Source organism: Mchenga conophoros, linkage group LG14 (genome assembly GCF_057382185.1).
Source record: "Mchenga conophoros isolate Kocher_MC1m ecotype Shallow Benthic linkage group LG14, M_conophoros_male_GT1.1, whole genome shotgun sequence".
Lineage (NCBI taxonomy): Eukaryota > Metazoa > Chordata > Actinopteri > Cichliformes > Cichlidae > Mchenga > Mchenga conophoros.
Genome location: NC_140539.1, coordinates 34,824,248 through 34,839,033, shown reverse-complemented (window position 1 = coordinate 34,839,033; position 14,786 = coordinate 34,824,248). Strand labels below are relative to the sequence as shown.

The window sequence follows — 14,786 nt, the reverse complement described above, 5'->3', positions numbered from 1 at the left end:
TAAGCCCAAGCATTCAAGTGTCTGAAGGCCATGCGTTTGACTGCTGTGGTCCTATGATCATGTCAATAATGTTCATGTTAGTAAAATGGTTTACAAAGTGAAAATGATGCCGTGCAGTTTGTGTTAGTGTGATGAGGAAGCTCTGCTAAATCTTGGAGGCCAGAGTGTAAGTTTTTCTCCACAGCACACTGAAATAAAAGTTGAAATAAATGATGCAATGATTTTCTGAAAAAGGACACTGATAATCCATTCCACCCACCCACAGGACACCTAAACAGACTATTTATGCATTTTCCAACACACTGGCCTATTATATAGTGTTTTCTTCTATTACGAGCACGTGTGTGTACTGAGAGAAATACAGATGTTCCTAAAAGAGTTTCACGAAAGTAATATATTCAGTGCACACTGTATTATGTTAGAGGGGTTTTGTGTTGCATTGCAGTTCCACAAGTAGTGTTAGTCAAGAACTTCCCAGAAGGAAGGAAGTCATTTGAACAGATGCAGTGAAGCTGTTTTCAGCAGTACATATCAGCACATTACACACCCTATTATGATGACATAATATCTAATAATTTAAGCTTTCTAAATTGAGGCTGCTTGAGTAACTCAGTGTGTGCTTTACACTAAGAGAAAATTAACTCGAACAACATTCTTATCAATCACCTGTCTTAAAAAGACATTTTTCAAAATGATATTTCTATAAAAAGCAGAGAAAGAAACCTAGGCCTTGTCTTTTTTGTGGCCAGATGAAAGCGCTTTTTCCAAAACATTTATATCTCTAAACTTTTAAAGATTAAACATTTTTAGGTGGAATTGTGAAAGCTTTCCATAGAACTTGGGATGATGTTGTTTTTTAATCAAATTTATCAGAGGTATGCAGAGGCTTTCACATATATACAAATACAACTTTCACATAATCAGAGAACTCCCACTGGTTTCCAGAGAAGTCCCCCCCCCCCCATTTGCTTTTCACCACTTCCATCATGTTCGGGGTTCAGTGACTACTGTTTATCCAAATAAGGTGTAATAAAGTACTAAAGGCATTCACAAACCCATTTGTGCAACTTGCATAAGCATTTTTAACAAATTTTCTTTCTGATTCATTTGCCACACACTACTACAATGATACTATTGCTGAAGTTGTCCTCTACTTTCAAGCATTCATCCTTCGACCTTTAACTTTTCTGTTATTCTTTAACTACTGTAGACTTGAGAGAAAAAGCCACTGTTTACTCTCCCCTCACCCAAACAGGTGGGAGAGCTGCTAAGGCCGTGAAAGTTGAATCATTAAGCTGAGTCGGCTGTTTCTGGCAGTACAAATGAGGTGGGGCAGTTAACTATTTGAACTCCTCCAATCAATATCCATGTGACTCCACCTATTTAAAACCATCTGTTCTCGTATCAGCAATAATCTCAATAAATCACTCACATCTCTTCAAACTACTCTGAGGACATCTGACACTTGACACTTGACAGTGGACACTTCGTATTTACACACAGTGCAGACATGCCTTCAATGGGATTAGAGATTCTTGGAGTGGCCCTGGCTTTCCTTGGATGGATCTTTGCCATTGCGTCTTGCGTTTTGCCCATGTGGAAAGTAACAGCTTTTATTCAAAGTAATATCATCACTACTGAGACGAGCTGGGAGGGCATCTGGATGGAGTGCCGAATCCAGAGCACAGGTTACATGGGGTGTAAAATTCATTACTCCATGTTGGATCTAAGTCCTGAGCTTCAGGCCGCGCGTGCCCTTACTATCCTCTCCATTCTTTTGGGAATTGTGGGGCTTTTTGCAGCCTTTGTGGGAGCAAAGTGTACCAACTGTGTGGATGAAAAGGCAACCAAGGCTCAAGTGATGATTGTTGCTGGTGTGAACTTTATCCTGGCATCTCTGAGCCAGATGATACCCGTGTCATGGTTTGCCCACAATATCATGATGGACTTCCACAATTCAACGGGATTGGGGGAGAAGAAAGACTTCGGTGCAGCTTTGTACCTGGGCTGGGCAGCAGCTGCTTTTCTTCTCATAGGAGGGGCCATCCTCTTGTGCAGCCGGCCCCAGAAGCCTCAGAAAAAGCATGGGCCTCCATCAACGGTATACGCTCAACCTAAGTCCGTCGTCCCCAGTGACTATGACAGGAAAGACTACGTCTGAAAAAAACATCTGCTCTTTTATCATATCTTTGCCATCATGGTTGAGGAGAAGAGCCATTTCTTAGAAATTGGTATCGCTCTGCTTTCATGTTCAGAAGGAAATTCCATATTCTGTCTTGGTATATTGTCATGTCCTACATTTTAAGTGCAGACATGTTGCTGTTGGAGATTAACAACTTTAAAGTTCTATTATTTGCAGTCCAAATTTAGAGAGTTTATTCATTTATATGCCTGAAGTTTAAATTGTGTTGATTACACATTTTTAAATACATATAAATGCTTTGATTAGAATAAGGTGTCATTGTGTTCTGTCTGTATCTATCTATATGTTTTTTTACATCTGTTTCTCTGGAATGTTTTCTTGGTTTACATGTTTTTAATGCCCTTTTTAAACAAACCTCTTGTGATGATTTTGACTGTTGACAATGAGCCCTCACTGTTGAAAATGACGGATTGCTAAGGCTTCAAGATAATCTATTTATCTGTCTATAAAGGATCCTGCAGTTAATGTAAAAAATAATCAATGCGTGACTATGACTGTTTTAAGTGATTGCAAAAATTTAAGTTAAAAAGTATAAAGGGCAGGAAAAAAAGAGTGTAAGCAACAAATACATGAAATTAAATGTCAATCAAAATAATCGATGTCAGTGGGTTTTGTTTTTTTTAAGAAATCCGAGGTGTACGATGATCTTTGGATGAATGTTACTGTGAGATAGGGTATGCAGTGTAAAATAAAATAAATAAAAAATAAGTGAATGTGAATAAGCGAACACCCAAAAGAAGCTTTTTCTTCCTTTTTACTTTTTTGAGAGTGAGCTATCTGGTATATCAACATTTGAGAAAAACCATGCAAAATACACACATTAATAATATTTCATAGCATCAACGAAGTAATGTATGTTTTGACTTTTTCAAAATCTAGTTGCTTCCATCATTGGCTGAGAAGCAGTGCTCTATTACACAGCAGCTATATAAACTAATGGTAATGATATAAAATTAACCAAGTCTCTGTTTGATGGTAGACTGGTCAATTATACTCTACTGTTCATACTAAAATGAGAATGTACTAATTTAGAACAAAAATGGTCAAGCTTGATATTGTAGGGGTGTAAAGAAGAACAATGTCATTAATTTTGCACACTCAGATTCATTAGACAACTCAGAGTCTCTGTCACAGCACTTATTCATCTCCCTGTCTCCCATATGTCTGCAGGCTCTGTGATAACAAGAACCGCTACCTTGTCTTACACACATACAACTATCTGAACTCTCACTCCAAACAATGAACCCATTTTACTCCTGGGTTACAGAGTGCTGGGGGATGGGGGCATTCTTAGGGAGACAGTCTTGGACGAAAAGAAATTCAAGGACATTCTACAGACAGATGGATTCATTAAGACTCATAAAGGTTAACAGGACTGCCAGGTGAAAGCCAGCCTCATAAGTCTACTCTTTGTATGTGTAAGGATTTAACTTCAACCGAGGTAGTCTGTGCTCTCGTAAAGCTGCAGAGAATCTTCACTCCCTCGCTTAGGAGAAGCAAGGGCTTTTGCAGTGATTATCAGGAGAGTAACAGTTTGTTTTGGAAGTAGTGAGACCAGAATTCTTCATTTATCAGGCATTTCAAAAAAAGCAACATGATATCACAGAGGGAAGGCTGGGCTGAAGGTTTATCAGCTTTAAGAGCAGCTGCAAAGTGAAAGGAAAGATTTCACTGGTTTCACAAAATTTCATTACATAAACGTTTTCTGAGAAGGTAAAATTCCATTTATATTCTTTTTTTAATAAGTTTGCTTGACAACAAAGATCTTTTTTTCTTCCCATACTTTTGTACATTAAACTTAAAACACTTTTAGCTGTAAAAGACCTCTTTGTGGTCAGGCCCATTGTGAAGTTGGCCATGTAAGCCGATAGCAGAAAGACTTGAGTGTCCAGGTAATCCCTCCCCTTTTAGTGATGTCAGCTTCATCACAGACTCCTCCCCTGCACCTGACCAGCCTTATAAAATCAGCTCTAGTGAAGTCGAGGTGAAAGATCATCACACACCAATGCGAGGCCTGAAATTAACCATACCTGGCTCTCTTCTCGGCTCTTCTCCTGTATTAGATTTCTTTTCTGGGATCTTACCTCAGGTGTGACATTCAGCAGGAAAAGGAAAAAGGACCCTCAACATGTCTATAGGGCTGGAGTTGATTGGCATTTCCCTCTGCATTATAGGATGGCTTATTGCCATTGTGTCTTGTGCCCTCCCGATGTGGAGGGTGACAGCCTTCATTGGCAGCAACATTGTGACAGCTCAGATCATTTGGGAGGGCCTGTGGATGACTTGCGTGGTCCAGAGCACTGGACAGATGCAGTGTAAGGTGTATGACTCTATGCTCGCCCTCTCCCAAGATCTTCAAGCTGCCCGAGCTCTCACAGTCATCTCCATCCTGTTAGCAATCCTGGCTTTGCTCATTGCTATTGCTGGGGCCAAGTGCACCAACTGCATTGAAGACGAGGCATCCAAGGCCAAAGTGATGATCATCTCTGGAGTCTTCTTCATTGTATCCGGTGTCATGCAGCTCATTCCTGTCTCCTGGTCTGCGAACACCATAATCAGGGATTTCTACAATCCGTTACTCACTGATGCCCAGCGGAGGGAGCTGGGGGCTGCAATGTATATTGGCTGGGGAGCCGCTGCACTCCTGATTCTGGGCGGTGGACTGCTCTGTTTCTCCTGTCCGCCTCGTGAGACACGATACAACCCTTCACGAATGGCTTATTCTGCCCCACGGTCTGTCGGTGGGCCAGGTTTAGAAAGGAAAGACTATGTATGATCCAAAAAGAAAAAGAAAAAAAAACAGTACTCAATCTTGAACTTGCTCACCCCATCAAAGTGAGATTGTCTTTAGACGAAGAGCTCATAAAAAATGAGAACTGTTCAATGAGGGATGCATTTGATTTTGCCTGTAATATTAAGTATTTTTGTGATGGACCTTTTGCTTTTCAAGAGACTGAAAAAGGATGAAAGAGACATGTCTGTGCATATCTTAGTACTCCATCTTTTTCAGATTAATATTGTTTATTTTTTGTTACTGTTACATTTTATATGGTACCAACTTCTTTACATGTTTACAAAGAAAGTTTTTTTCCCCACAAGCCACCACTGCCACATTCATACTAAAGCATCCCTCTGTAGAAAATTTAATGATTTGGTGTGTTGAATAGCACACAGAGGTAAATACTGTAGAAACAATATCAATAATGACCTGTACCAGCCAAGACAAATGTTAACATGCATTAAATGGAGTTTCTTTTACATTGTGGAAAGGGTGAAAGTCTGCTGAGAGACTGGAGGTTGCAGGACACACAGTGTCCACAGTGTGTACTGAGAATAAAAGAACATGGGTTCTGAGGCAACTTGTCACTGAGCTAATCATGCTGTATTACATGATGAATATGTATTTTTCAATGGCCTTTTTTTCTAAATAAAATGACTTTTTAAGATTTTACCCCTTTCTTTAAAAAAAATGTTTTCATCAAGAACATAAAAAATGCTTTTGTTAATCTTTTAACAGCATACAGACTCTTGCATGAGTCAGTAAACCAGTAACAAAAAAGGAAGGTGTGTGTTCATGAGAGTAACCCTGATATTCAATCCTGAGATATAAATTACCTCCAGCTGGCAGCTTTACCACATACGCTCTAAACAATTAGCCACAGGATCAGTTAACTGGCAGAGGTGAGAATGTGAGCACAAAACAGTGGAGTCATTCCAGGCAAGTTGCATTTCTTTTATTTCTTGTTGCTACACCTGTTTGCAGGTAGTACCCATTAACAACACACACCTTCACTATACGTCACGTAACAGGATGTAAAGAAATATCTTTGGTACAGCAGCTAAGACAAGTTAACTACAGCTAATAGCTTGAATAATTAAATAAAACAACGTCCTTCATGAAGTAAAATTATCTGAAATCAAAATAAATACTACAAAACAAAATAAAAATGCATGTATAACACTAAAACAAAGTAAAATATTTCAAATTTATGAAAGTAAAAACAAGATTTAAAAGTGTTCACCAATTGCAGTAAAACTTTAACTTCTCCTCAATCTTCTACTACCTAGTTTTTCATTTTGTCTCTTTATTTAATAAAAACATGCAGCAAAGGAGCACATAGTGATCTTAACTCAGAAGCTTAAAAAAACTCCTACCAACTAGAATTTCCATGCAATGACAGACATCCTTTTCAGTGTAGTTTCAAAACGCATGCAAACACATCTGAGGAAGGCAGGAATGTTAAAAATTTATGAATATCTCACAGTAAATATGGAAGAGGTCCCTTGGTGCTGTATCATGTTACTGACTGCTGTCTCTTAGTCCTATACATTCAACAATGGACAAGGAGCTGCTTGACATCTGGTCACGATCCCTGTAACCACAGGTTAGAGCTCATTTAAATTAAAAGTTCTTTTAAACTAATTGAGATTAACTTTTTGTATAACTGCATTATAATAGATGTGGGCATCGAAACACATCCCTCTCAAATGGCTAAAATATTAAAGTTTCAGACATTTACAAGAAATTTTCTTTAAACTTGAAAGTTTTAAATGAAATAAATATCAAATAAATAAAATAAATGAGCTCTTTTCTCAGACATGTGACAGAGGATCATCATCTAAAGTTGTTTACCACTGAGCACCATTTCCCGTGTGTTGTTCCAGTGACTGGTCTAGGAGCCTCGGGCATGTTTGGCTGCTGTTAATCGGTGATTTACACACAGGTGCACTTTAAACCATTCTAAGATCAGGTACCACACTTTAGCGATGGAAAGAAGTGAAATGAAATTAATCATTTTTATTTGAAGGAGAATTATTTTTGACGAGAAGTATAAAAGGAGTCAAGTATCAGCTTAAAATAATACTTATTACAAAATCAATTCTTTATTTGCTCTGCAAAATATAAAGTCCTACTAAGAGCCCTACTCCCAGCTGGTGAATTACAACACAGAAACTTTATAAAACTAGTGATTAACTCAAAAAACAAATTCAAAATAATACCATAAATAAACAGGGAAAAACCCAGGGAGTTGGAATTGAGAAGCAAACGGGGACCAACCAACCCCAGAGTTCCTGAGGGTCTAATAAAACTGTATCTAATCAAATACCTAAACCTGGATGAGTGGGGGGAAAGAAGAAAGGGCAGTCTGTGAGTGTTTCTGGTCATGCTCTGCTGGCTCTAGCCAAACTCTGGTCACATGACCGAAACTGGGGAATGTGAAGGACAGTGAGGTTGCCTGGCACCTGGAGGCAGAAAAGGAAAACAGCCCCCTTACCTGATAATTACACAGACTCACTGTGTCCACTCACTGTGAACAGAAACTCACCAAGATTCCTACCAGTAACAGCAAGAAATGCAAATCCAAAGCACAACAGATCCACATATCAATGATAAAACAATGAGGATAACAAAGTTAGTGAACCAACAAAAGAAATTCTGTTAATCTTCAAGAAACATTTCCTACCTAAATTTAACACTTTTTTATCAGCTAAATTTATTATTAACAATATGGCCAGGATGAGAAAGTTGCCAAAATCTTACTTTGCAGAAACAAGAGCAGGAATGGAAAAAAGGAGAGCAAAGCCACTAAATGTTTCCAGTACTGGAAGTAAACTTTACAAGTTTTAAATCAAATGTACTGTGGCTCCACTGGGCATAGCAGAAAGAGGACATTATCAAAGGCAGATCACGTGTGTGTCTGCAAAAGTAAAAACAAACACAGGACCTGGTGTTAGCAATCACTGAAGTTTCCGTTTAATGGATCAATGCTCAGCACAAAAACCTTGGCTGCAGTATTCTCAGGAGCATCTAAGGCTACGTCCACACATACAAAACTACGTTTTTCGGGTTTTGTTCTTAAAAAAATCCAGTCTAAATGTGCAGTTTTGAAAAAATATTGCTAAATAACGCTAAAAACAAAATGTGTGCCGATCAGAAGTCTAGAAGTCTGGGAGGGAAAGACTGAACAGGGTTTTGTACCCTCACAAAACCTTAAGTACTTTTGAAAAGTTTTCCTGGAAAAGCAGTTAATTTTGTGTTACTTTTGTGTTACTTTTCAAGTGTCTTCAACATTTCAAATGTTAATGTTAATTAATCTTAATAACTAAAGACAGTATTTTGGTTGGTGTCGACTCACAACTTAGGAATGAACAAAATGCATACAGCATACATAAATTTAAAAAAAAGTAAAAAGTAAATTTATTCAAATTTTCTCCAGAACTGGAAACCCACATTGTATAACAGGGAAAATCCTGGAAGATAACATCATGCCATCAGTGAGCCAGCTGACTCTTGGGTTTTGACAGAACTGCCAACAGGAAAATGACCCCAAATAAGTCCCAAAGTTTCACACTTTGTTTAAGTTGAGGGAAATCCTATTGATATAATTTAACAAAGATATTTAAACCACTCTTGTGTAAGTTGAAGTAAAGCTAGCAGAATGCAGAATCGGGTTTGAATAACTTTGTGTCTGCACATTCATGTGGCACTTTTTTGATGCTATCAGATCTATCTAAAGTTCAAGAATAGTGTCATAATTGTCTTGCTGTGTTATGATTGCACTGTGTGGAGTTTAGAGTGTTTATTTTGGGACCTATAGCAGAATCCAGGATATCAAAATAAAACCATAAACCAAGCCTTAAATGCTGGTAAGTTCAAGGAGTAAAAAAAAAGTCCAAAAGTTACAAGGAGCAAATCCAATCCAAAATGACAGAAATCACTAGGAACATAGAGAACACAGAGCTAGAGCGCATACAGCTATGAGGACAACTCAACATTTAACAAAAAAAACAGCGACAATATATACATTAGAGGTATTGATGGAAGTGGAAATAGGTGGGGAACTCAGCTGCAGACAATTAACATAACAAGACAGAGTTGACTCAACACAAGACAAAAGGGATCAAAATTACCAAGGTAAAACCTGTTTCCTCATTCAAACCACTGAATGAGGAAAAAAGCTTAACTTGACACAAAGGGACACTGAAAGACAAAGCACAACACAGAAATGAGACGGGAACCAAAATCAGACAAAGGGGAACTTAATACCTCCAGAAAGTCACAGTAGCTTTACAGAATACTTTTAAACACAACTGAATAAAAACAATATGTTGATTAAAAGTAAACTAAATACAGACCAATATTCCAAAAGAAACAAACCTCACACATAAATCATTATCAAACCAAAAAACATGCTGTACTAAAAATTCCAACCCCTGATCTATGACGTGTAATGTGATTACTGTATGTTGTAGCCTTTTTTTTCTCAAGATAATTTAACTTTGATGCCTCATAATAACAATCTGCCATTAGTGTGATTGTTTCACTGTCATATAACAAAGGCCTACAGCATGTAGATCCCACAGCAGGACCTACATATTTGCACTATAATGATAATAATAATATATGAAAGGTCTTGTGGAATGAAACTCATAAAAGCTGCTGGAAATAAGAAAACTCATGATCCACTCTGCAACAAATGGAGGAGGCCACCAAGGTGAGTGACAGGGAGAGCAATTTGTGGACATGAACCCTCTAGCACAGCATGAAAAGCCCACTATCACCAATGTGGGTTTTAAAATAGATATTGAGCTTGACAGTCAAGTGAGAGTAGTAGTGAAATCCAGCTTTTATCAGCTGAGGCAACTGGCCAAAATTAAACCTATCTTGTCAAAAGATGATTTCAGAACAGTAATCCATGCTTTTATTACAACTCCGCTGGATTACTGTAACTCCTTGGTATTAGCCCGTCATCCTTGTCGGGTCTTCAGCAGGTGCAAAATGCTGCCGCACAGCTTTTAACTGGTGCACAAAGCATATTACTCCCGTTTTACCCTCACTACCTGCCTATTCATTTTAGAGTTAATTTTAGTCCTTTTATTTGTTTTTAAAGCCTTAAATGGTCTCGCCTCACTCTACCTATTTGAGCTACTGAACCTGGAAACCCTTTCTTGGTCTCTTAGATCAGCTGACCAGTTGTTGGATGTGCCGAAGACGCAAGACTTTTGAATCTGGTTTGAAGGCCCGCTTTTTCAGTTTGGCTTTGAAGCCAGTATAGAAATGTTCATTTTATTTGGATTTTATTGTTTTTCTGATGTTGGTGTTCTATATCATTTACGGTTGTTGTATTTTTATTTATACTATTTATATTAATATTTTTTCTTATTCTATTTTCAGCACATTGGTCTGCACTGGCTGTTTTTAAAGTGCTTTATAAAAATAGATTGCTTGGCTTTATTTGTTGAACACAGCTGAAAAAAGGAGGTTTAGGTCCATATAGCTGCACAGGATTTCTGAAGGGATTATAAGTAATACTGAGGTTTATCTTGACCAAGAAAGTTCCAACGAATTTGAGGGTGGATGGTTGTGCATAAAGGTACAGGGTACAATTCACTGGAATCTTGGCCTATTAGTTCATTGGTGAAGTTGATTTGAAATGGAGCAGATAAGAGAATTCCTCCCTTTTACATTCCAGGATAACCTCAGGCAGAGCAGAGATAAGCACTGCTCACTCCTCAGTTCTTTGGAAGAATAAAACAGGTTGAAGCCAGTTTGGCGTGGTAGTGGAATAACGACAGAGGAGAACAGTTGTAGTTGCAAAAAAAAGAATCTCAACCACAACAAGAATGGAGATGATTGGCTGAGAAAATGGGGAGTCTTTTTGATTCATAGACCAAGTAGCAAAGCACTTAAGAGTGATATCATGTCAGTAGACAGACTGCTACAAATCTGACACTCTCTGTGTGAGTCAGGAGATCGACTTAAGTTCTTCTCAGTTAGATTTGAGGATCCTGGTTTTACAGTTTAAAGCGGACTTTGACTCAACAGATTAATTCCTTATATATTGATATTTCACTTTATGGTTCGGGTTAGTTTTGATAATAACTGTCTATACCAAATTTTGAATTATAGTTCTATTTAGAATGTATAAATAGCCTAATACTAGGTAAACATGGCAAGAACATTCTGAAATTTGGGGGATTTGTTATAATAACCATATATAACCATTAGAGCTGATAACAAGGCCCTTACTGCTTTATCATAAAAAATCATAATATCTCTAATTATCAATAACAATTCATGCAATTGCAATTAACACTTAAAACGTGCTTGTTTTACAGTAGTCCTTTTAGTCAAATCAGTGGGAATCCTTGCATTTGTGGGACTTGTTTCCCACATCCTGCAGAATGGCAGTTTAGGTACCATTATAGCAGCAAGACCCCATCCCCCACACCTCTTTTGGTCTCTTTTTTTACTCTCAGTTATTTTTCAGGTAATTTAATCTCAGTTACCTCAGAGTAAATATTTTTAATTTTCTTGTTTTTTAGATTATTTAGTTACATTGCACGTGTTTGTACTTACAGGTGTAGCTCTACTCTCTGTGTCAAGGTTTTCTCAGTCAAGACACCGTCTAACATATTTATGACCTCTATTTCTTAGCTGCATGTGCACCACATGTGAGTAAATTTGTGGCCTCTTCACAAAGAAAGTGATACGGGCTACACTGACAGCTAAGTTAAGCGGATGTGCTGTGCTCTGTGCCCTCATGGTCCTAAATGCGCAAACTCCTTGTCACTTTTTGCTTCTATTGCTCGAGCAAATGTGCTTCATTGAAATTGTGCCCCAGAGCACAGCCTACTTGTTGTGAGCTGCACTTTGCTTAACGCAGTGGCAAGTCATCAGACATAATGGATTTGCTGTTGTAGTTTTGTATGTGAGGGGCCCTTTATGCTGTTGAGATTCCCCCCATGATCCTTCAAAGACCTGCAGGTGCCTTTCTCTCTGGGCATCTGGGGAAATGCAGTTTCCTCTCAAAACAGTATACTCTATTTAAATTTGACCTGAATTGTATGGAAGGGTTACATTTTTGTTCTTCCTCGCTGTAAAATTACTGCAAAAATAAATCTGTCACATTTAAAAGTGTGTCCTGGACAAACACCTAGAGGGGAAAAAAATAGAATTCTGCCCTCTGGTGGTTGAAAATAAAATTAGCAAGATTTGTCTTTATTTAAGAAAAAAATCAAAGTTGGTACACTACTCTCACCACTGGTTTTATTCTGTGCAGTAATTATGAATAGACTGTGTAAGTCAGTCAAAAAATTTAGGCATGCACATAATAAACGTAATAAAGTAAGATACACAATTCTTATAGTTTAATGTAAAGATATACAAGGCTTAAAAATAGCAGCATATAGACCACTGTTAGCGCTTTTAAAATGTTTTATTTAGTCTATTAAAATATACCAGAATTATAAGTCCCCCAGTAAGACCATACCTTTTCAAAGAAGGACCTAGTTGGATCGCATCCAAGAAAAATGCCTGTTGAACAGAAAATGTTGCGTAATTGTCACGGTTCTGGGTCATTTTTGACCCAGTATTTTGAGTTTTCATGTTTTGGTTTGATTTTGTATTTTTGGTTATCTTCTTGATGATGATGCTGATGATGTTCTATGTTCCAGATTATTCTGGTTAGGTTTAGTTCTTCCCGTGTAAGGTCCGTGTTTCTTAGTCTGCGTCCTTGTGTATTGTTTCCTGTTTTATTTTGAAGGATTGTATCTTATGTCAGTGCGTCCAGCTTCGCTCCCCCTGTCTCGTTAGCCCTGATCTCTCCCAGCTGTGTCTCCCTCCTATCTTCCATTCCCTGATTACTTTCCTGTGTATATTAGCCCTGTGTTTGCCCTTGCTTAGCGTCGCACCCTCAGATTTATTCCTGTGTGTTCCAGTTTGCGGTTTCATGGTTTGGTTCGTTTTGTTTGGTGCCAGCAATAAAGCTGTGGTCTTCAGTTACATTTTCGTCTCAGAGTTCTGCATTTGGATCCACATCTCCACCTGCCCGCACACACAGCCCTGACAGTAATGTTTTCTATTAGAAAGGCTAAATGCAAACTATATATTATACAGTTTTCACCAGCAATGGGGAAACACCTGTGTGAAGTTATGAGACTTTGAGCTTTGTTTGCATAAGATTTTCAATAGTGAATGAACACTTCTTCATGTACAATGTACAGCACATAGTTGACATTGCACATATAATCCACCTTCACAACTGTAGACTTGAAGTCATTTCCTGAAAGCACTATCAGCTCACAGCACCCATTTATTTCATGTTGTTACAATGTTTCTGCGAGAAAATGCTATCACCGTTTAAATGTTTCTTACATAGTAAACATCAAAGTGATTTATTGTAAAATCAGTCATTTCATTTTTGCTGATCTTTATAACACCACAGGTATTTTGTACAACATCCATGTTTCCATGTTCAAACCTTATACTGGATTGTCTGTGGTGCAGTTAAAACCAGGTGGCCTGCAGTTTTTAATGCAGTTCAATTATCTATCTGAGAAAGGCCCCAGCAGAGCCGTGGACGGGCTCCGACTCCGCTGAACACAGCAGACAAGAATAAACAGTTCAAACTTAAGACAAACATGTCAGGTATACACAGTCTTCTAACTGAGTGGCCTCTTAAGACACAGCAATCAAGACATACAATAAACTTATTGGCTAATTGAAAATGTTTCAACAACTTTTTGCATTTTTCAGGAGCTGACATGACTGAATTTTGTGACAGGGGGTGCTGCAGCACTCCTACTTCCCACAGAGATGTGATTGATTAATTTTCAGTACATGCATTTATGACCGAATGCACAACCCTTGATAACCCAGGAAATTAAACACATGAGTTTCAACTTCTATTCAAGCTTCATTCCAACAACAGAAGCATTTGCCGTAGAGTTTTCTCACAAAAACATGAAATGAACGGGTGTCGTGAGCTGATAGTACTACTACTTAGTGGCTGCTGTTAAGGAATAATTGCTATAATCTCAATACATGTTCTTAATTGTAAATTAAGCTAGGCATTGTGTGCAAAACCTTTCCCCAGCTAGCTAAAAATGGTACCTTTCTTTTTACAACTTCCATAGTTAAAACCACAAATGTTTCTTTCCTGTTTTTTTTTTTTGTTGTTGTTGTTGTTGTTTTTTACAGTGACAGCTAGACTATCACGCCACATTACCCTGCATTAGTGTAATAAACAGTTTATCTCTCTTTATCTTTTAGGTTTAAATATTTTTCTTCAGATGTTTTGGCAGGAGTAGGTATACTTAATATAACACTTAATATATCAGAATCAGAATCAGAATACTTTATTCATCCCGAGGGATATATACCTCACAGGGTAAGTACACAATTTAATATAGTACAGTATTAATTAATATAGTTTAAGTAATATTTACTTGAAATTAACAAAAACTAAATAAAACCAGAATCAAGCAACCCCTTGATGACAACACGTGTGATAGCCTCCAGCCCCCTTTCGCTATTGGAAAGGCAGTTAAGGCAATGGATGTATAGTTTCTAACATTCATTCTGGGGGTTTGCTAGTGATCCCAATCTCTCCTCCAAGGCTGGTAGGATACAAATTACTGAAGGTTAAGAAACAGAGAGAGAGATACAGAGCGAGAGAGAGAGGGAGAGAGAAAGGTGGGATTTGCTGGCAGTCATCAGAGGGAGGTCGTGTGTGCGCTGATTGGATATAAACACTGGCATAATATGATTTCTGCTTCAAGGAACAGTTCCCGCTGACTG

General features: G+C 38.0%; 2 protein-coding genes across 2 annotated transcripts; both read left to right on the top strand.

The window, feature by feature from the left end:
- The first annotated feature begins 1,404 nt into the window (after window positions 1-1,404).
- Window positions 1,405-2,954, top strand: LOC146560214 (claudin-4-like). Its single transcript, XM_085244148.1, has one exon. It carries the CDS (start codon window positions 1,511-1,513, stop codon window positions 2,159-2,161), a length of 651 nt encoding a protein of 216 aa, XP_085100274.1. The 5' UTR covers window positions 1,405-1,510; the 3' UTR covers window positions 2,162-2,954.
- Window positions 2,955-4,203: 1,249 nt separating this feature from the next.
- LOC146560213 (claudin-3-like) lies at window positions 4,204-5,634 on the top strand. The gene has a single exon (XM_085244149.1). The coding sequence runs from the start codon at window positions 4,332-4,334 to the stop codon at window positions 4,977-4,979; it is 648 nt and encodes a 215-aa protein (XP_085100275.1). The 5' UTR covers window positions 4,204-4,331; the 3' UTR covers window positions 4,980-5,634.
- Window positions 5,635-14,786: the final 9,152 nt, after the last annotated feature.

Excerpts from the sequence above, each read along its gene's own strand:
- LOC146560214 (XM_085244148.1), top strand. The coding sequence starts at position 1,511 with ATGCCTTCAATGGGATTAGAGATTCTTGGAGTGGCCCTGGCTTTCCTT.
- LOC146560213 (XM_085244149.1), top strand. The coding sequence starts at position 4,332 with ATGTCTATAGGGCTGGAGTTGATTGGCATTTCCCTCTGCATTATAGGA.